Source organism: Protopterus annectens, chromosome 13.part0, assembly GCF_019279795.1.
Source record: "Protopterus annectens isolate FY-2018-M chromosome 13.part0, PAN1.0, whole genome shotgun sequence".
In the NCBI taxonomy this organism is placed as follows: Eukaryota; Metazoa; Chordata; order Ceratodontiformes; family Protopteridae; genus Protopterus; species Protopterus annectens.
Genome location: NC_056747.1, coordinates 384782113 through 384805333, shown reverse-complemented (window position 1 = coordinate 384805333; position 23221 = coordinate 384782113). Strand labels below are relative to the sequence as shown.

General features: G+C 44.5%; 1 protein-coding gene across 1 annotated transcript in view; it reads right to left on the bottom strand.

Annotated features, from left to right (window-relative positions):
* The window catches only part of GAMT (guanidinoacetate N-methyltransferase), a 306917-nt gene that overhangs the window by 110350 nt on the left and 173346 nt on the right, over positions 1–23221 (bottom strand). The window contains exon 4 of the mRNA XM_044054004.1: positions 4629–4696. Within this exon, the coding sequence (XP_043909939.1) occupies positions 4629–4696 (68 nt within the window). The remainder of the gene's footprint in view (positions 1–4628; positions 4697–23221) is intronic.

Below are 23221 nucleotides of genomic sequence, written 5' to 3'. Positions count from 1 at the left end.
GTTTTCAGTGCTACAAAGACTGCTGTCATTTTCCTCACATTGATGTGTTTGTTCCTTAAGGAAGGGTGCCATTTTGCTTGGACCCTGTAGGATGCCATTGTGGCTCCCCATCCTGAGTCTGAAGCATCTGTATGCATAACCTAGGTTGGGAGAGGAGGCTGCAGAGGAAGGCCCTGGTTGAGATGGACTTGTTGAATTCACCAAGTTAATTCTGCCTTTAGGCAAGGCAGGAGGGTGATTTTTGCTCTAGAAGGTGTTGGTGTTGAGACCAAACATTTTTTAGATACCACTGTAGCTTTCGCATGTGCATTCTGGCTAGTGGAGGTATGGGGATGGTGGCTGCCATTAGGCCCAGTTTCCTTAGGAATTGCCTTGCAGTTATTTGGGTCTGCAGCAGGGCTTTGAAATGGGAGGTCAGGGAGCTGACCTTGTCCTGGGGAAGGAAGGCTTTCATAATGTCTGTTTTGATTCTGCACCCCAGAAAAATGTTGTCTTGTTCTGGTGTCAAGGATGATTTTGGGAGGTTGAGGGTGAACCCCAGATTTTGTAGCAGGCACATGGTGAACTCTAGATGGCTTAATAGGGTTTCTTTGCAGTCTGCTAGGATCAGGATGTCATCTAGGTACTGATAAATCTGAATCCCCTGCATTCTGCAATAGGCAATGGCTGGTGCCAGACATTTTGTGAACACTCTGGGGGCAGTGGACAAACTAAAGGGCAAAGCAGTAAATTGGAAATGAGAGGAGGGTCCAGAGAAACGTAAAAAGTTTCTGTGGGGATGGTAGAATGGGCATGTGCAAGTAGGCTTCTTTCAGGTCCAGTGTGGCCATGAAAGCCTTGGCCAGTATGAGAGGGAGTAAACTTGAAAGGGACAACATTCTGAAGGTGGGCACTTTTAAGAATAGGTTTAAGAAGGAAAGGTCTAGAATGGGCCTCCATGGTCCATCCTTTTTGGGGACCAGAAAAAGTCTTGAATAGAAGCCCTTTCCTTCCTGTCCTGAGGGGACAGCGTCTATGGTACCCAAATTCATAAGTTCTGTCAGGACCTTTGGGAAGAGGTGTCTTTGATTTCTTGGAGAAAGGAGACACCCCTTAAGGGTGGCCTTTCTTTCCAGGAGAGGAAGTATCCTTTTTGGATAATAGCCAAAACCCATCTGTCTGTGGTGATGATTTTCCCAAAGGGGAGGCAGTGGGAGAGGCGGGCAGAAAGGGGAAGGGGGGCAAGGCAGTCACGCATTGTTGGGGCCTATTCTGTCTTGAAAGGGCTGTCTACAGGGAGGCTGAGAGGCAGCTGGCCTGGTAGAGGTTTGTCTTCTGGTTCCTCTTCTTTGTCTGGAAGAGGTAGGTCCAGCAGAGGGTGGGTTTTGTCTGACAAATGTGGCCTTGGCAGGGTAATTACTGTAATATTTGGGAATTGGGGCCACCAAGGGATGCTTGATGTCTTACAATTCCTTGCTCTTTTCCTGCAGGTTTTTAAACAGGTCTGCTGATTGTTTGCCAAACAGGAAATTAGGGTCCAGGGGGGCATCTACGCTCTTAGACTTGAAGTCTTCAGGTAAGTGTTGCAGACGAAGCCAGGAGTATCTCCTGAGAACAGAGGCAGATGCTGCGGAGTGTGCAGAGGTCTCTGCAGCATCATAGCTCCCTCTAATTGAGTGTCTGGCTACTTGGGCAGCCAGAAAAAGTTTGGAAGAGATGTCAGCTTTTGTGGGGCAGTCAGGAGTAGCAGCCAGCAGGGTAGTGGCTTGAGAGACCAGATCCAAAGCATATTTGGTCATATGGGTTTGATAGTTAATGACTCTAAAAGCCAATGTGGAAGAGGTGTAGACCTTCTTTCCAATTCTATCCATTGTTTTGCTGTCTTTGTTCGTGGGTAAGAGAGAGGCAGATGGAATGAGTCTGGATTGTTTATCTGGTGAGATGGCAATCACAGCAGGATCTGCCAATGGAGGCTTGACTAAGAATTTTTGGTCATCAGGCACCTTGAAGAAGCGGTCTGGTCTCTTAGGAGCAGGTGGCTGAGAATCTGTTATGTTTGATGCATAGGTAAAGGCATCTAAATAAGCAGGGATGACAGATAGAATGGCAGAAGGGGAGGGAGATTCCACTTGTAAAAGCTCAAAATAACTCTTTTGAGTGTCAGACATTTGTGAGGTGTCCCATTTAAAATATTCTTTCATTTTGGTAATGGTTTCACCAAAGGTGATATCCTCTGGGAGGGAGGTCTCCCTCAATAGAGTCATCATCTGGTGAATAGTACTCTTGAGGGGAGGCAATTTGGGAAGTGTAAGAAATGGATTCCTCAGAAGAGGAATAATAAGTCTCTGGCTCTTCTTCCCTCTCTTGTGAGATAAGAGGTGGAAGGGAAGAGGCAGAAGCCGGCCTAGGGCTAAGCAGTGAAAGGGTAGCTGGAGAAGAGACTGAGGGCCTAAGGGCCAGAAAGGCCTGCATTAAGGAAGAGGTGAAGGACTGCCAATCTGAAAGGCCTTCTGCGGGTGTAGACAGATATTTAGATTTTTGTTTCTTTTTGACTAGGTAGACTTAGGAGAAGGCCTGGAGTCGAATGCCTAGCTAACAGTAGCAGTGTCTGGTGGAGGGATCCTGGCTGGACGCCCAGCTGCGTCTGGTTCCCCCCTCGACCTCGGTGGTAGCCGGTGTCTGGGTTGGCTCCAGGGACGTGCCGGTCATCAAGTGTGAAGCAGCTTCCTCCAAGGTTGCCATAGAAGTTGATGGGTCTGTCAGACATCCCTCAGCTCCTAAATCGGTAGCTAGTGGGGAGTCCAATAGCGGAGCGGCAGAAGAAGAAGGTGTAGGAAACTTGGCCTTCTTTCATGGAGGTTCAGTCAAGGCCTCCGAGATGGGATCCATCCTAAGAGCTAATTTTTAAGCCACTGGTTTTCCAGGTAGAGATTTAGAGTGACCAGACAGCTGCAAAGGGTCTTAGGAATGAAAGATTGGCAGATGGATCAAGCATTGTGATTGTGCTCCCGGCCTAAGCAAACAATGCAGCGGTCCTGCATGTCTTTATAGGGTATCCAGTGGCTGCATTGACATTTGCTCTTTTTTGCTGACATTGGCTAAGGATTGCTACAACAAACCAAGCTTTAGCTAGAAATTAAAGAAGAAAACCCCAGCGGGGTACTTAGGAGCGAAGCACATGATGACGTTGGTCATCTGCAGCTGAAATGTTCTGAGGTCCGTGTGTTCAGATGTCACATTTAAGGTCCCTGGTTTATGGCCCTATGTGTGACATGCCACGCAACTACAACTGCCAAGATGAAGCTTTTGTATAGGAGATGACGTATGGGTCTCCTGAGGTGGAAAATCCCACACCAAAAATACTGCAACATAGGAATAGAAGGACATCTGTAACACACTGTCACATACTGCAAATAATTCATAGCTACAGTGTACAAACATTGCATTCTGTTTAGAAAATTAGTCCATAAACATGAATCACGGTTAAATGTGCTCTGCTACTGCAGCACTGGAGAAAAAAAATACTAGCTAGTTGTCTTTCATGAACATAATCCCAAATAAAATTGGCACATTGTTAAGTAAAGTAATTCCTCAGTATTAATAGTATATAAACTATTACTGTTGCTGTTTACAATGTTAATGACGACTTTCCTGAAATGTAAAGAAACATTTTTTCTCCATAAATGGGTAAGCCCATTAGGCACTGGTACCCATTTTCAAGTGTGACCCAGAAGCACTGGTATGGTTAAATGACTTGTTCAGTGTCTTACAAACAAACATACATTTTTGTACCATAAAGTCCTACGCATCTGTGCTCTATTGCCAAACTTAATCGTGTTCAGGAGTGACAGAAGCCAGGTGCAGAGTACATGACATAGTATGCCTATACCGTACTGCATTTAGTTAGTGGCTTTATCTCCAGAAGGAATCAAGAAGAAACCTTAGAACAGTTTCACATTAATAAAAAGCCATCTGAAAGAGTGGGTGTAGGCCTGCAGTGAACAGATACTAGGGATCGCATCTTCTTCTTCTTCTTTCGGCTTTTCCCGGTTAATGGGTCACCACAGCGAATCACCTGTCCGCTCATGATTGGCAGTGGAGTTTTACAGTGTTGAGTTGCCAGCCCGGCACCCAACCTTCCACACACACACACACACACTCACACCTAGGGCCAATTTATAATGTCCAATCCACCTGCAGTATGTCTTTGGGATGTGGGAGGAAACCGGAGCACCCGGAGGAAACCCACGCAACCACAGGGAGGATATGCAGAATCCACACAGAAGGCACCCCAGCCGAGGATCGAACCAGAGAACCACTTGCTGTGAGGTGACAATGCTAACCACTGCACCACCATTTAAATTTCTTTCCCTTGGGGTTCAGTCTAGAAATGATGAAGCTCTTCCATGAGATGCAAGTTTTGATCTCCCACTTTCTTGCTAAACTTGAAGATGTAGCAAAGGAAGATGAACCCTGATGAACTACTGATCATTCATTCTCAACAGCATGCCTACAGCTTTTGAAGAAGAATATAACATTTTTTTTAATTACCATCCAACTGTGTTAAAAGTCAACCTCAGGTCTGGGGTTTTCTCTCTCTCTCTCTCTTTTAATAACATTAATGACTGCAGACACCTGTGCAGATTTACCTTAATAAAGTTGAACTGATGAGTGTGCCAAGTCTCCTCAGAAAGTGGGTACGTATCATACAGAATGCCTACAAACAAAACAAATCAGCAGTTTCAGTTTTAGCATTTAGCAGTACTGCCAGAGCAGTTATTTAGTTCACATTATGACTGACTTACACATAAGCATTAAAATATATAAAAAATGAATTAGGAAGCAATGCAGAGAAAACCTCACAAACTAAACATATGCACACAAACTTAGACACAAATGACTAAACTACATATACACACACACACACACACACACACACACACACACACACACACACACACACAGTTTCTCTTTATGTGCGTCTACACACACAGTTTCTCTTTATCTGCGTCTTTCTTGCCTCGGTTGTATCTTTCATATGATTGGGAGGGTGATTACCAAGTACAAACACGTGTGTGTGTGTGTGTGTGTGTGTGTGTGTGTGTGTGTGTGTGTGTGTGTGTGTTCATGCACATGTGTGAATGTCATTTATCCCAGTACAGAAAGAGGCTAATTGCCAAGAACATAGTACTATTAATAGCACAGAGAGCAGTAGCTGATAACTGAATCACCTTAACCAGTCCTTGCTGGGTAATTCTGGGATGCATCCCAAGGGACACCATATTTGAAATATGCCTGGAGCAGAGATACAGAATGGAAAAGAAAAAAATGCAAGTCCCAAATGCACTTTACACAGAGTGCAGCTTTTAGAAATAGAGGATGTTCTCTGAACAGAAATGTTCCTTTTGACTGGTCCAATAATTTATGAGTGTTCAGCAATGTACTTCATATAAAAATAAATTGTAATCTCTTATATTAAGAAAGGAATCCTCTGCACAGAGAGTAAGATCTCACACTCTTTCCTGCATTTTTCTTTCAGCTTCTTCTGCTCCTTCAGTAACTGTTTTGTTTATGTTTTAAAATAAAACACCATAAAACTGAAAAAAATATATAAATAATTCATCAGAACTTGGTAATTCATTCTTTAATAATGCACCAGTATCACTGTGTTTCCTATTACATTTTAAATTATTAAACCCCAAAATGGCATGCTGTTTGCTTTTCAGTCTCTGTCCTATTCCCCAGATGGAATTTGGGATCCTATAAAACAGTCTAAGCATCAGAGTTCTTCCCTCTCCGTTTCTGACAGTACTGTGAGTCACTGACTTTTAGAAAACTTTAAGATGATTTCTAAGTGGAGTGAATGCTTTAAGTAAATAATACTTATCTGTGCTTATGCACACTTGCAAAAGCCATCATACAACAACCATGTTTTAATTTTCTTCAGTACAAAATGTGAAATGCATAGGTTTAATTGTTCTGAACTAATTAATGACTCTTCCTCCTCCACACAAACCTACTAGTGTTAAAGCTGTTAAGTCTGCTCATTCATTAGCAATGGACAGTTCTCACCTGAAGAGTCCTAGTAAGGTGAATGAATGCCTGGAGTTTTTGGTACTGTACTTAAGTGTACAGTTACATGCTCATTGCAAGTGTGGCAACACTTCACTGGGCAACAAATTAAGAGTTCTAAGTGGCTAAGTGCTTCGGTATAACTCATTTCTGTTCCCTGAAATAAAGGTTCATTCAACAAATAACCTTTTGGAAAGAGTTTCACTTCAGCTGCTTTTAGGCCCTTACTAACATCAGCAAAACATAGTCTCAGGATGTAAAACTGCACTGCAAGCAGTGACCAACAGTGCAGACTACAGCATTTCTTCTGTCTAGCCTATGTCATGCAGCAGTCTCGGACAAAATCCCTTCTAAAACAAGGTGAGATTTGAAAACGGAAAAATGTTGTGACCTTCATGAGCTGTGGTAAGGGAAAAAAGTGGAAAGAATGAAAAAAAAAAAAAGAAATGTAATGAATAGTTTCTTGACACTTAATATCTATGTAAGAACAAAATAATTCTAAAATATATGTATTTATTTGTGCTAGTTGTTAACCGGGTAGAGAGCCTGGTCTATTAACCCTTTTCAGCCATGACCCAGGCTCCTAAGGAACACAGGCATTCAGTTGTATACAACAGAGTGTACACATATTCAGTTGATTACAGTTGTAAAAGGTTAACTACATTACAGAGTAATGGCTTGATGTTCTGTAGTCCTATCTCGCCTTCATTCTTACACTTGGGATTGGAGTCGAACCTTGGCTCCGACTCGGCCATACTCTAGCTCAAAAACTTCTGGTTGGCTCGTGGCTAGGAGGTATCCCATCATGCATCACTAATACAACCCAGATCTCGTTTGCCGCTCGTTCAGCTCAGAATTGATTTTTCTTGGCCGTGGCTAAGTGAAAATTTTTCATATCTTTGACTAGTTTATTGTTGGCTAAAAACAACCTTTTTGGTAGTGTAGTGTGTTTTTTGCAGTCCATGTCTGTTTTTGACTATTTGCTGCATCGTTTCAGTGTGTACTGTTTGTACGTTGATTGGCCATTCTTCTGTTGGCCTATTGTATCCCTGCATCGCTTCTCTTTTGCTGCTTGTATCTCTTACCTTTTCCTTCCCCTTGGGCTAGGCCCGTTTAAGTTAGAGGACCTAGACCTCTGTTCTGTTTTATTGTCTCTCCCTGGGCTAAGCCCATTTAAATTAGAGGACCTAGTCCTTGGTTCTGTTGTTTGTCTCTCCCTGGGCAAGGCCCGTTTAAATTAGAGGACCTAGTCCTCGGGTTATTTCCTTTTCTCCTCTTAGGGCTAGGCCCGTTTCAGTTAGAGGACCTAGTCCTCTGTTTGTCTATTTGTCTGTACAGTGCTGTTCTATCTGTTTGAATATAGTTGTTGTGCATTGTTCTTAGTGATTATTGCACTATGTCCAAAGATACTAAGGATCACATGCTTTTGGGCTTCAAAAATTGTACCAAGTGTGCCCAGAAAATTTCCTTAACGGATGGGCACAATCTGTGTGTGTATTGCTTGGGGGCTATTCACCTCCAAGAGTCTTGCCTGTTTTGTCATGCATTTAGTCCCCGTGTTCTTCAGGAGAGGAAGAAAAAACTTTTTTTGAAAGGACTATTGAAACATTCCTTTGAGGAGGAATTGGCATCTTCATCCTCCAGCTCTAAATCTCCTTCCTCTTCCAAGAAAGACAAACCAAAGGCTACAAAAGGGTGGTCTCCCACCCATTCAGCGGAGCCGCCAGACAAAATTACCAAAGTGACTACATCTTCGTCGGCTCCACTGATATCGGTGCCGACAGAGGTTTCCATTGTGGATCCATCAGTTTCCAGGGGTTCGGAGCCGATAACTGATACTGCATCTCAGAGCCGGTCAGCTGAACTCTGACTGGTTTCCCTGACTTTTAGGTCACCTATATTCCAGCGATCTAGGTCCCCCACTCTATCTCCCAGGTCCTCTAGGAGCCTTTCTGATGAAAACATCGAGAGAGTGGTGCGTAAACTGCTTCAGACTTTGGCGCTGGCAAATTTATGTTTGGCTCCGTCCCAGTCAGCTCCGGAGCCTAATATGCCCTCACACCCTGTCGATGTTCCTCCTCCAAGCTTCTCTGAGCCTTCGGAGCCAGAGTTGTCAGTGCCTCGGGTTGTCGAAAAGTCGGTTCCAGCTACCTCAGTTGGTCTCTCGGTTCAGATATCCGCTCTGACCCTTTCGGTACCGTCCGTGGGGTCTAGGGTCCTCAGCTATCCGGTCGGACCTGAGGGGGATGCTTCAAATCGAACTTCTTCAGTTCCAAGCCTACCTCTCGGTGCTTCAGCGCGGGTGAGCTTGGACCCCACATCTGCCTCGGAGCCCATCTCCTCGGCATCGAGGACTGCCTCTGCATCTTCAGAGCAGAGGGCATCCTCGTAGCCAGGAGGATTGGCCTTCGAGGTGATGAGAAGTGTGCTGTCCAAGTCTTCAGTTTCAACCAGAGGTACCGACACTCTTCCCCATAAAGTGCCAACTTCAGTCTCAGCTTCCTCTCTCTCCCATCACAGCAGAGACTCACAGCCTCACGAAACCACCATGAGTGGTCCCCAGTCTTCCGAGGTCTCCCCAGAATATCTTTCTGAGGAGCCACCTAGGAAGAAAACTTGTAAGAGGAAACATGTTGACTCCCCTGATTAGTCTATTACATCAGACACTGATCTCAAGGAGTCAGAAGGGTCCCCCAAGTCATTCTCTGATGATATCTCATTCACAGATATCCTTGAGATCCTGAAACAGAGAGGTGGCTGGCCCACCACATCCCTTTCTGATGAGGAGTCAGTGTACCTGAAGGCTTTCGGGTCTCAACCCTCCACCTCTTCGGTGTCTCCACCTTTTGACGAGCTACTGGATCTAATCAGTCGAAAGGTGTGGGAATCTCCTGATTCCATGGAACCGGCTCCTAGAAGATCAATTAAATTTTTATCAGCACCCCATAGGTTCATAGGTTGGTACTAGGCTATCGGCCCTAGGGCCTATACAAGCCTAGCCATAACAATTCCCTGGCTATTTCTTCCCACACTATTTACATCTCTGGACCCCTGTCTAGCAGGGCGACTGACGTGATCCCTGGGGTGAATTTCCTTTCTCCCATCCAGTCATCAAGGTTCCTTTGAAGAGGGCCAAAGAGGTGCTCTGCTTGACATGTATGGGCAGTTTATTCCAGAGTCTGGGGAGTCTCTGGGTCAGGAACCTATCCCTCCAGCATGTTTTGTTTATTGTGATGACAAGGTTTAGATCCCTGGAGCGTGTGGCTCTGCGGAATTGGGATTTCTTTAAGTGTAGCATGTCGAACAGCTCTGGGTTTGACATGGCCTTGTATGTTAAGCAGAGATCGCCTCTGAGCAGACGATATGTGACAGAGTATAGCTGAAGCTTTTTAAGGTGGTCAGCATAGGGCATCTGCTTTAGGCCTGTGATTCTTTTAGTGAGGTATTTCTGTGGCCTTTCCAGTTGTTGTAGATGTCTTGAGAGGTACATACCAAATGGGGCATTGTATTCTATAATGGGTCTAATGAGGGATGAGTACAGTGGGACAATGACCTCCTTTTTTCTGGATGAAAAGCCCTTAGTGATGAGGTGTGCCACATAGAAGAATTTCCTGACTGTTGTGGCGATGTGGTTATTGAAGGTGAGACCACTGTCCACCTGTGTCCCTAAGTCTCTTATCACACTTTCGGTGTTTAGTGTACTGCCACCTATGTGGTAATTCACAGGTACATGTTTTTTCCCAAAGAGGATAACTATGCATTTTTTTGGCACTGAGCTTGAGCCCATGGCTCTGGCACCAAGCATCTGTTTCTGTAAGGCCCTTTTGTAGAGTATCGACATCATTTGGGGATTGTTAGCCACAGCCTCTTAGTGTTGGCCTATACTTCAGAGATGTAGATGCCAAATAAGAGAGGACCCAGGACTGAACCCTGAGGTACTCCACATGTCACTTATCTGCAGCTGGATTTGGAGTCAGCTACTTTTACAGTGTGGGTTCTGTCAGTAAGCCAGTTGGCAACCCATCGAGTGAGGAAGGGATTAATGGCCAGCTTAGTAAGTTTATCTATGATTCCAGAGTAGGGGATGGTGTCAAAGGCCTTGGCGAAGTCCAGATAGGCTGTGTGGACTGCCTTACCCTCGTCCACAGCTCTGGAGACTGATTAGAAGAAGTCAGTCAGGTTCAGGAGACAAGATCGGCCCTTCATGAACCCAAATTGGGTGGGGTCCAGTGTTTTAAGGTTGCCAATGTCTTTGTTTATAAGTTCCATGATAATACGTTCCATGGCCTTGCAGATCAGGCTCGTCAAACTGATGGGGCAGTAGTTCCCAGGATCCAAGGTGAATCCCTCCTTGTGGAGTGGGATAACTGTAGCTGTACACCACTCAGTGGGCATGAAGCCTGAGGTGAGGGTGTGATTAAACATGACATTTAGGTGAGGTGCCAGTTCATTTTGTAGTTCATGTTGTACACAGCCCGGGATGTCATCTGGTCCCATGGATGCTGTATTCTTAGCTTTGGAGAGTGCGTTTTGTACCTGTGTGGCCATTATTACCGAAATTTGGCAATCTTCCAGTATTGAGATGGGCCATTTAGGGGGTGAGAGGGGGGTGAAGTTGGCACTGAATTGATCTGCCAGGATATTGGCAATATCCTTGGGATCAGTATATTTAATGCCATTCTGTTGTAGCTCAGAGCAGATCTGAGCATTGCCATTTAGATTCTTGACATAGTTATAGAATGCCTTGTGGTTGTCTTTGGAATCTTTGGCAATTTTATTTTCATAACTAGCTTTGGAGGATTTTATGAGGGATCTTAGCTTCTTACTGAGGCTGGTAAGGGAGTTTTTTGCATCCTGGGATTTTCATCTTTTCTGCAATAGTTTCTTCCTTTTGTTGTAAAGTTTGTTTATGGCAGGGGGCCATCAGATTGGCTTCCTTTTTTTGGAGGAGAGCATCTTGGCTCTGTTTGGGATGGCACGATTCATGCATGAGTGGATGTGCTCGTACAGTGCCTTAGTGTAGGACTCAGGAGTCGAACTTTCAGGTCCCGTTTGCATGGGTGTCATGAAGTTTGTAACTTCTGACTTGAGTAGCATGAAGTTGGCTTTGGAGAAGTTTTTTATGGAGGTTTCCTTACTGGGGGGTGGGATGCGGATGTTAAGGGTGATTAGCTTATGGTCTGATCTGACCAACGAGGGGGGGTGACCATAGGTGTGGAGCATCGATTTCCCATGTTGGTAATGACCAGGTCTAAGATATTGGAGCCCCTGGTGGGACTATGGATTAGTTGATCCAGGGCATTGGAATTTTTGAATTCCAAGAACCGTTGGGCAAATGTGTTGGTACATGAGTAGTTTTCCCAGTTAATGGCAGGGTAGTTGAATTCACCCAATATTAGGGTGTTTGGTTGTATATTAATATTTTCCAGTATGTTTAAAAATGTGTAGTGAGAATCTTGGGGCATAGTGAGGGATCTGTAACAAGCTACAATTTGGATTACAGTCTTACCTAGTGTTAGTTGCACCTGGAGAATTTCAGACGCATTGTGTTGGGCAACTAACCTGGTGGTGTGAATATCCTTGGTGAATATGGACACTCCTCCACCTTTAGTGTTTCTATCCTGGTTTGGTGGCTGAAAAGTGTGGTAAGAGTTGTAGCCTGGTATTGCAGGGGTGCTCTCTGGAGCCTTGAACCAGGTCTCAGTTACTGCACAGATATCAATGTTCTTCATTTTCAGGAGTGCCTCGAGAGAGTGCATTTTGAGGTTTAGACTTCTAGCATTGAGTAGCATTACCTTCAGATTTTGCATGCTTGTACCTGTTACAGTGGTGGTTTTGTCCTTTGAACTTTGCCTAAAAAGGGCACTATGGGGTGGCAAGAGCCTTTGCCAGTAACCTGAATCCCAGGGACGACAGGTGCAGACCATCTCTGGCAAAGCATCGTGGTCTGTCGATCATGTTATCCCAGGCAGACAGATACTAGATCCCCTTTGAATGACACCAGAAGCTTACCAATTGTTGAATTCAATCATTTTGTCTTTATATTGTGGTATAATTCTGGGCGAAGGCAGGATGATACTCAGGGCTATGGTCATACCTGCCTGGGCCACATGATCCGAGAGCTCTTCCATGTCTCTTTTCATGTAGTCCAGGGAGGTACGTCTCAAGTCATTCACTCCAACATGGACAATGACAGTCATATTTGTACTTTTTGTGACGTGACTTGAGTGCATGAGTTATGTGGCGGATCCTGGCACCCAACAAGCAGTTCACTGTAATTTTCTCCTTGTTCTGCCTGGTGAGTGGGACATCAGTGTGCCTGACTATAGAGTCATCCATAACTAAAGTGTTAGGTATGTTGTCTTGCCTTAGGGGCTGTTGCTGGGTGGCATACTGGTGTTGTGAGCTATGTGACACTTTGGTTGTGATTGGTGTTCGTTTGCGTTTCAGCTTCAGAGGTCCTAGTTGCTTGTGCAGGTTACAGTTAAGGGCCTCCACATATGTGGATTTAGTGTTTCTATGTGTGGGTGTTGGTGTGAGTTTAGGAGGGCTATGTGTTGCTTGAGGTGTAGTGCGGGTGTTAACCTTATCCTCTTGACTGTCTAGCACAATCTTGGGTGGAGAGAGCTTGGCTTCCAGTATGGCTATGTAAGTGCATCTCTCACAGATTGTAGTGTTGAGTGGTAGGAGGAGAGGGTTGTCTGTGTACCTAAGGCAATTGCTGCATTGCCCCAGTATTCCCAGATTCACCAGGTGGACAGGAGAAATCAATGGAAGCTGACCCTTGGACATGCCTGGTTTGGTGCTTTTTTCTGAAAAGTACAGGAGCTGTTTTCCCTTACCTTAGCAAGGTACTTTGCATTTATATGCTGTTTAGTGCCTATGATTAATTTCTCCTTATTAATAAGGAGAGTTGAGTGATTGTATCAGTTTAAGGCTTCCTAGTACTTTCCAGCAAGTATTACAGCAAGTGCTAGTCACAGGGATGCTTAAAGGTAAGATGAAAAAAATGGTTTATCCTAAACACTGCAGTGTGCACTAGAGAAGTTAGATGTGAAAGTAGGTAACTTAAGTTTTACCTGTCTAAAAAGTTAAGTTTTAGTGGAGAGTCACTATTTTTAAAACAGCAAGATAGATTGAAGGGGGGTGATCACTTTTGTATTCTGGTACTATGGAATACAGCAGAATGGCCAATACATTTAAATAGTTGAAGGGGGGTGATTTCACAAAATGATAATTTTGTGATTATTCACACAAGCCAGTGAAAGCAGAGAGGAAATTAGATATATGGTCAAATTAACATAAGAGGCAGGCAACTAGAAAGACAGTGGTATTTAAGAACACGACAGTGACAGGGTGGGGAGTGGGGAAAATTTTCTGCCTGACTCACAAGAGACAGAGCTGTGGGGTCTTTTGAAGTTTTAATATGCAGTTAAAAGCAGAACACAAGCAAAACACAAGGTAAAGAAAAGAAATCACAGCACTCAAAATAAAAAAGGCAATAAACTAATACAAAATACAACAAATAAAAAGCAAACCAACCTTTCCCTCACAGTAAAAGTGCAGCAGAGTCTGGGTGAGCCTTTCCAATAAAAGCCCAGGACAAGGACTTTCTTACTAAGGGCGTTCCAGTAGATGCCATGGTGGGGGCAGCAGCCACCAAAAAGCAATTTGCCGAAACTTCCTCCACTGTCCATCCACTGAACAAGGAGTCTCGAATGATGGCTAGGTATGGGAAGCGTATCTTTTCTTCAGTGACTTTTACACTTAGATCGCTGAACTACCTGTCTCATTTCACAAGGCTCCAGAGAGATCTCCTAAAAGAGCTGAGATACTCTGCAGGATAATGTATCTGATGTGGTATCTCAGAAGGTTATCGCACAGATGTCTACCCTAAATTCTATTGTGAACTCCTCCATGAGGTTGATATCTTACGCAGCTGATGGAGCGAGTAGGGCAGCGGGTTCAGGAGTCTCTCTTAGGAGACACTCCTGGATACGTTTGTGTAACTTTGCAGAGACCTTTAAGTCTACATTTACCAATGCCCTCTTTGACGGATCCTCATTGCTTAGAACCAAGGTAAAGGACACACTCACCAGGTGCGAGCAAGAAGGAAAAACCCTGTCTGCCGTGGGAGTCCATTTTTCCGTTCCTTCTAGACCCTATCCCAAAGGGCAGAAAGTCGGCAAAATGTGATTCAAAATTTGAGATGTCATGGATTCCAAGTGTTTCCACATCTGGACGACTGGCTCCTGACTGCCACCACCAGGCATCTACTGTTACAGGCCAGGGACACTACCATTTAAACTTTCCTGCAGTTAGGGATTACAGTAAATTGGCAAAAATCTGCATTATCACCCTCTCAGCATGTGAATTTTATTGGCACTGAAATAAACACCATTTCAGTGAATGCTTACCTTCCCATAGAAATAATTCTGAGCCTCAGGGAACAAGTTTTGAGCTTACTTTCTCTAAGGAAAGCGAAAGCAAAGGTGGTGCTCAAGTTGTTAGGGACAATGGCTTCTACAATAACACTAGTTCCATTAGCCAGACTGCACATGAGGGTCCTGCAGTGGTTACTGTTTGCCCAATGGTCACTGCAGTATCTACCTCTTTCTCACCCCATCCTGATAACAGATTTGTGCAAACAGGATCTTCGCTGGTGGACCCATACCAGCAATCTAAACACAGGCAGACCATTTGTCCCCCCCATTGCCACTGTGACCACGGATGCTTCCCAGATAGGGGGGGGGGCATTATCTAGGGAGAACAGTCCAAGGCATGTGGCAGGAACACGAGGCTCATTTGCATATCATCTTGGAGATGAGAGCAGTGCTTCTGGCGTTGCAAGCACTTCACAGCTTTCTCCCTCTAGGGACGATTGCAATCCACTCAGACAATATGTCAGTAGTGTGGTACATAAACAAACAAGGAGGGTCCAAATCGTACCCCCTCTGCAGAGAAGCCCTTCGATTGTGGGAGTGGGCAGTGTCTTCCCAGCGCTTTCTGGCTGCAATGCACATTCCGGGGAAATCCAAAGTGATAGCCGACAGGCTCAGCAGGGCTATTCTGATGCCTCACGAGTGGTCTCTGAACACATACATTGCGGAACAAATTGTTTGCAAATGGGGTCAGCCTTGCTGCGATCTATTTGCCACCCCTCTCAATGCCAAATGCAGCAGCTACTTTCACACAGAAGGGGAAACACCAAGAGATGCACTCGTTCACGATTGGCCCTAGGGACTTCTCTATGCTTTCCCTCCTTTCCCCCTCATATCGAAGGTAATTCAGAAAGCAATAACCTTGGGAAGCAAAATGATCCTAATTCCTCCTTACTGGCCTTGACAGATTTGGTTCCCCTTTCTCAGACCTCATCTAATGGACGAACTGTGGACTCTGGACCCAGTGCCAGATTTGCCGACGCACATGTCAGGGGTGTTCCATCCCTCTCTCTACAACCTCAAGTTGACAGCTTGGCTGCTCCAATGCCATACCTAGTCAGGCTTCATGACATTTCTCCTGAGGTTGTATACATCCTGACATCCTTTCACAAACCCTCTGCCAGAAAAAGTTATACCAGTAAATGGAAAAGATTCTCCTTTTGGGCCCATGAGAGAAACCTTGATCCTTACACAGCTCCCATTTCTGCCATTTTAGACTTCCTTTCTCAGTTATTCAACCAAGGTTCAGTAGCTGCCACTATTAAAGTTCAATTGGCAGCTTTTTCCACCTTTCATTTGGCTAATAAACCTAATCTTATGGCTCATAAACTGTGCAGAGCTTTCTTTAAAGGGACCACCTTGTTAAGACCCCCAGTCATGGATCCGGTGGCACCATGGGATTTGAACCTTGTTCTCCATAGACTTACGTCAAGCCCTTTTGAACTTTCAGCAACATGTGACCTTAAGTTATTATCTTGGAAAACTATATTTTTAGTGGCTATCACCTCTGCAAGAAGGATCTCTGAACTGCAAGCTCTTTCCATTAAGCCCCCTTATTTGGTATTTCACAAAGATAGGGTCTCCTTATGAACAAACCCTTCCTTTATTCTTAAGGTTTCTTCTCAAGCCCATATTAATCGGTCCATTGAATTGCCTGATTTCTTCCCTAATTTTTCTAGCAAGGCAGAGTACAAATTTAACCAACTGGATGTGCATAGACAATTGCATTTTTATCTGGGCAGAACTGAAGATTTCAGAAGGTCAGCTCAGTTGTTTGTTTCCTTTTCAGATTCTAGGAAGGGCCTTCCAGTTTCTAAAGTCACATTATCTCACTGGATTTCCAACTGCATTTCCTTTGTCTATTCATCCAGTGGCAAAGATCTTCCCTTCAAGGTGAAAGCTCATTCTACCAGGTCTGTGTCTACCTCGGTAGCTTTTCAGGCTAAAATTCCAATAGACAACATTTGTGCTGCAGCAACATGGGCTTCACCTCATACATTCATTACTCACTACAAATTGGATATGGCTTCCAGGAACAGGTCTTCCTTTGGTTCCACAGTACTCAGGAGCATTTTCCAATGAGCCACCCAAGATGAAGGTGCTAGGGATGCTGTCCCAAGTGTAAGAATGAAGGCGAGATAGGACTACAGAACATAAAGAAGTTATGTACTTACCATAACGTTTGATGTTTGTAATCCATCTCACCCTTCATTCTTATGAACCCACCCTCCTGCCCCCTCCTTAAGGACCTGGGGGTAGAGTGTCTGCTGCCTTTTTGTTATGTTAGTCTTTCGACTTGGTTTGTTCTTTGTCTCTGTATGTTTCTCCTTGCAGCAAACAAGATCTGGGTTGTATTAGTGATGCATGATGGGATACCTCCTAGCCACGTGCCAACCAGAAGTTTTTGAGCTAGAGTATGGTTGAGTCGGAGCCGAGGTTCAGCTCCGATCCCAAGTGTAAGAATAAAGGGCAAGATGGACTACAAACATCGAACATTATGGTAAGTACATAACTTATTTTTTTAGCAGCTAGAATCAGTTTTCTTTACCTCTGAAAACAGCCTTGCTGTATGACTCAGGAAGGTACAGTTGTGGTTGAAACTTAACATAACTGTACATGTTCAAGTAGCTTGAATGTTGCAGCGATAACTTTTTGGATATCCTACCTGCAGCAGCTTGAGGTCAGCCCAAATACCGAAAGCTCTTACCTTTCCACATGGCTCTGCAGACTGCTCCCTTTTTGATGTCAGGATGTCAGTAGTATAAAGGGTAGTTGCTGGCACCATCTTCAGGTCTTTCATGCCCCAAACTGCAAGTATACTTTCCTAAGATCACAAACTGTCCAAATCTGTCCCAGACTTGTGCCAGAGGCTAAATTATGGCATTTGAAAAAGGATCTAACAAGGGCTAGAGGAAGACGAAGAGGGTACACGCCCCAACCCTAAGTAAAGACTAAGAGATACAGAGATGGAGTGAGGGCAATAGTGAATCTACTTGAACCTCTACTACAATAATGGTAAGTCCTCACTATAATGGTACTGTGTTCTTCACAGTTCACTGTTGCAGTACTGACTCTTTTGATGACTTCCAAAGGCAGCCAATGATGGGTGGTTGGCTTTTGACATAAATGGTGTGCTCCAGCCCCTCCACAACAGCTGAGGCAAATCCTGCCCAGACCCTGGACATGGTTTCCAAGTTGCAATGCTTAGCAAAGGTGTGCACAGAAGATCTAGTTTCAGCTTCCATAATTGCTTGTGTAGAGACCTTTCTTAGGAATGCTTTGCTGGCAGCCACAGAGTGGGCCCTGACTGAAACAGGAACTTGTTTTTTGTACCACAGAAAACAAAATCAGTATGTTAAGCAATCTGTTTAGAAATTGTCAGTTTGTTTACAGGTTTCCCTTCTTTTTTATTTGCAAAGGCAACAAAAAGCTGATCTAACCTTCTGTCTGAATCTGTTCTGTCCAGGTGAAATCTGTGCTGCTTGTGCACATAAAGGTGCAAAATCCTCTCACTGCTGTTTTATGAGGACGGATAAAAAATTCATAGATGTACTGCATGATTTAGGGAAAGCTATGTCACTACTGGACATGAAAGTATGGCTAATTAACTTCTGAGATGGATCCACACTAGTCAATAGCTTAATTACGAGTCTCCCAGTGTGAAAACAGAAACTGAGAAGAAGGAGTTACTAAAACTGTCATTTAGAGTAAAATTCAGTTACTGGCTAGTAAGTACACTGACTGGATGCCAGCAAATGTGAAATTTATAGAACCTGAAAGAAAATCAACCAGAAAGGGTGAAGAGAAAACACTGACTGAGAAGAATCAGTTCAAGCTTCAGCTATGGTACAAGAGATGGCTTCCAGTAATTTACAGGAAAAATTAAATGTAGTCACTTGTGATTAAAATAAATTAAACACTGAAAGCGTATATCAACTCAAATAACAAAAGGCTAGAAAAATAGAAGCCTTAACTAGCTATATAGATGAACTGATAAAACTGAAAAAATTGAGGCTGAAATGAAGAAAAGGCTGGCTGAGCATGAGGTTTCTAAAGTAGAGCTGTTTCAAAAATTAGTACAGTTAGAAGTCAGAGCACACAGAGAAAACAAGAGATTTTCTACTGTACTAGAGAAACTGGAAGTAACAAGACAATATTCATTTTATGAAAGCACAAATAAGCAATTAGACTGGCATTTCACAGCAGGATTTGTTAACTGGAGGGGATACAGAGTGCATGCTCCAAACCTGGCCATGAGCTAGCAGCCAAGACCTATATTAGTAATACCAGCAGAGAGTTAATTCTCACAAAACTGTGGCAGAAAGTAAAAGTATTAAAAACAGGAGAAATTGTTTGTAGAAAATGATTATTCACTACATACCAAGTGGAAGAGAAATACAAATTGCCCCAGTAATCAGGGAATGTTGCGAGGGAGGTGAGAGATTCAGGCTGCTATATCCAGCTGTCTTCAGAATATTTTTTCCTGGAGGATTAAACACAATTTTTGGAGAAAGAATAGGCTAAAGAGAAAAGAAGTTTCCAAAAAAAGGTGAGCCAGCAAGCAGAAGGGGGTTCTTCTTCTCATTCATCTGACAGTAAAGTTCATACAGAGATTTTGCCAGTAAAACCTTTTCTATTGTTCCAAGGGAAAAATGCTTGAGAGAGACTAAAAGAATCAGGAGTACCTTGGACATGAACCAGAGTCTGGTGTTGGGACATGAAGATAATCAAAAAGAAGACCAGAAACACTGCAATTAGTGAATACTTGGGAGACTGTACAGAATCAATCATATTTGTAAGACATGGCTTTGCAAGAAAAAGTGGCTGAGGAAGACTGGAGTTTTCTTAACTTTGTAAAACTTGCGGCAGGTGAACTGTAAAAATATATACCCCATGGCATTAATGTTTAGAAGGACGCTAAACAGAAAAAAGTAGTAACTTTAAGTAAAACACTTTTTGTTCTTATTAGTATTTGTATAAAGCATTTCATGATACATAACCTGCACGTTGCATTGTAAAGCATTTTTGTATAGGGTGCAGTCAGGTGTATTTTAAATGTGGGGGCATCTTTTCAGTGACTGTTGTACTGTACATGTTAAATATATTAAAGTAAACAAGTGTTTTTTTTTAGTTGTAGGAAGGCTGGACAGAAGCAAGTTTAAGTTAATAAAATAATGCAGTCTTGGGCTGCAGGGGGTGGGGTGTAAAAGTGTACTGATTACATTATATGTAGAATTCAGATAATTCCTTTGTTTTTACATAAGTAAATGTCTGGATTAATGCCCCTGGCTTAAGCTATATGTTTTGTAAGCAAATAGGCTTGAAAATAAGACAAAATAATGAAAAACGTGAAAAATGTTACATTTCTTGCATCCGCAGAGATATTGGCTTGTTATTTTTCTTCCCATTAGCAAATGTCAGTCAGAGATGAAGTCTGCAACTGAGGTCAGTTGGTCAAGGGAATTTTGTGCATTGTGTTCTATGTGAAAATGAACAAAGATTACTTCATGCTTTTGTACAACTCACTGCTGACTACTTTTACATAGAGTTAAGCTCAATTAATCTTGAGGGTTCTGAACATTCTTTGCTGAGGGAATGCAAAATTTAAAGGTACAGTGGCAAGTAGTTCAGTAAAACAGAGACTGAAATTTTGGGAAGTGAATAAGAGATGGTATCCTCCCCAGCAGCCTTAATACTTTAATGTATTTAATAGAATAGTACACAATGTATTTAAAAGTAGCCAGTGCACATTTTTCTATGGCTAAAAGTTTATATTTTCTGAAAGCATGGCAGCTGTTTTTCACATATGGTAGGGGGAAAAGAGCAAAAAAAAAAAACATACAGCAATCAGTGTAAGTGGGAGCATATTCTGTAATGTGCACTTTTGCATAAATAACCTTAATTTCAGATTAAGTAATGCTGGTGGGTATAGCTGTCAACTAGGAGCATGTTGTTCCTATCTTACCTAGACTGTTAAACTTCATTTACTGAAAATGTACATAGTTATGTGTGTTTGTTCTACGTTAATAGGGGATGGTGTTGTTCTTAAAATATATTTAGTTTTTTGTCTAAAAGTTCTTATCAAAGCATAAAGTTTTGAAAAAAGTGACATAACTTCAAATGGAGATAAGAAACAACTGTACAAAAGATCAGCCTGCCAAACAGTGTGTGCATGTAAGACAAAAGTTGAAAATACACACTCAAAAAACTATCATGTATAATTGGTGGAGGCAATAGCCTTTTAACATAACAGGCACTCTATCCATACTATCTTGCAATGTAAATAACATTACAGGTAGCGATAAAAGGAAGGAGTACTGAATTATACTAAGAAATGCAAAGGGCAAATAACAGTGCTCCAGGAAACACATTTGGATAGAAATGAGCATGCGAACTTCAGAAAGAAAGGATTTCAAGATGGATATTCAGCACAATATCAGGGACAATGGAAAAGTGGAGTAATAATACTAATTAGCCAGGGTACCTTTTTGGCTAGGCTTATATAGGCCCTAGGGTGAATAGCCTAGTACCTACCTATGAACCAATAATTGATAGAAGGGCTCAAATAGTGACAGAAGAGGAAAAAAGACAATAATGTTAGATTTGCAGTAATAAGGAGCTGTTGTTGGTAAGGAAGGAGAATTATACTGGCACGTATTTACATTTCACAAAAAAATGCTATTAGAGTGCTTAAGAATATTTTGAGAGAAATAATCAGTTTTCAGCAAGTTGTGACAGGAACATGATTTGCAATAGTAAGGACACATCAGGGGACCTTCAGAAAGATAAACATAAAATAAGGACGCATTTAGATAATATGCATTAGTTTAGCAAGACTGATGTTATTTATATATATATATATGAATGGATTGCTAACAGGAGAGCAAAGGCTTTGGTTGTGTGCAGGGGCTGATTCAAGCATTTGTCCTTGCAATAGCACGGCTCCATGCCCGGATGCCTTCAGCCTCTCTCCCCTCCGACCCGCGCAGGTAGTTCCACCACCAGGGGGGCTCTCGGTGCCCCCTCACACCGAGAGCAAGCATTCATACCCCACACCTTCCCGGCTCCCCTTCGAACCACTGGGAGGACGCGCTCTCAGCACCTCCCCACCCCAGGGGGCGCCCAGGCTGCCTAACCGGGCCGTGTCTCCGAGCCCTCGTGGGTTTTCACCGGGACCTCCCTCCATTTTTGGATGACCTCATGGAACTCCGCTCGGCTGCTGACCGGCAGCCATGACCTCATCGGGACTTTCGCGTCCCCCTCCTTTCCCATCCAGATACACGAGGGAGTTTGCCGCATTTCGTGGATGCCATCCTGTACCAGCCGGGCACGGAACACGCACACCTCCCTGGCAGGAGCACTCCATGCCCGGGAGTCTTACGCTGCTCTCCCCCTCCGACTTCCACAGGGTCAGACTCACCCTCCTAGCTCACCCGGGAAGGAGAGCTTGTGATCCCGCGGCTTTCCCCAGGATGATCCCCTGACACTTCCGAACAACAGAGGTGGCACGCTCTCGGCTCCTTTGCACCCGGGGGGGGAGTGCTCCACACCCGGGCGCCTTCCATTGCTCTCCCCTTCTGACTTCCACAGGGGGGACTCACCCACTGAGTTCATATGGGAAGGAGAGCTTCTGGTCCCACAGCTTTCCGAAGGATGATCCCCTGAAACTTCCGAACCACCGGGGGGTGTGCTCTCACTGCCCTCACACCCAGGGGAGAGTGCTCCATGCCCAGGGGCCTTTCACCGCTCTCCACTTCCAACTTCCACAGGGGGACTCACCCACCGAATTCACCCGGGAAGGAGAGCTCCTGGTCCCGCGGCTTTCCACAGGACGATCTCCTGAAACTTCCAAACCACCGGGGGGCACGCTCACGGCACCCTCACACCCAGGGGGGAGTGCTCCATGTCTGGGAGCCTTTTGCCACTCTCCCCCTCCAATCCGGTACAGAGCACCACAGTCCACCTCTCCCGCATATCCCCTGCAGGCTGCCTAACCGGGCCGTGTCTCCAAGCCCTTGCGGCCTCTTACCGGGACCTCCATTCATTTTTGGCAAACCTCTCAGAACTCCCCTAGACTGCTGACCAGCAGCCACGACCTCATCGGGACTTCTGCATCCCCCTCCTTTCCCGTCCAGACACACGCGAGGGGATGTTGCCGCATTTCGCAGATGCTGTCCAGTACCGGCCGGGCACAGAACCCTCACACCTCCCTGGCAAGAGTGCTCATGCCCAGGTGCCTTACGCCACTCTCCCCCTCCGACTTCCGCAGAGGCAGACTCACACTCCTAGCTCACGCGGGAAGGAGAGCTCCTGGTCCCATGGCTTTCTGCAGGACGATCTCCTGACACTTGTGAACCACCGGGGCGGTGCGCTCTCGACACCCTCGCACCCAGGAGGGAGCGCGCCATGTCCGGACACCTTAAGCTGCTGTCCCCTTCTGGACTTCCACATGGCCGGACACCCTCCCAGGCTTCCACTTCCACACAGGCGGGAGCTCTGTTTTCCCGGGTTGCATATCTCCTGGAGGCTGCCTAACTGTGCCATGTCCCCATGCCCACTGAGCCTCTAAGGGTACCTCCTTCCAATCCCAGCTGACCTTGCGGAACTCTACTCGGCGAGCAGACGTGCTCCCATAGGGGCTTCCCCGTCCCCCTGCTTTCCCGTCCAGAGCATTCTGGGGACTTTGCTACATTTCAAGGGTTGCCGCCCCTTACTGCACGAGGATGGAC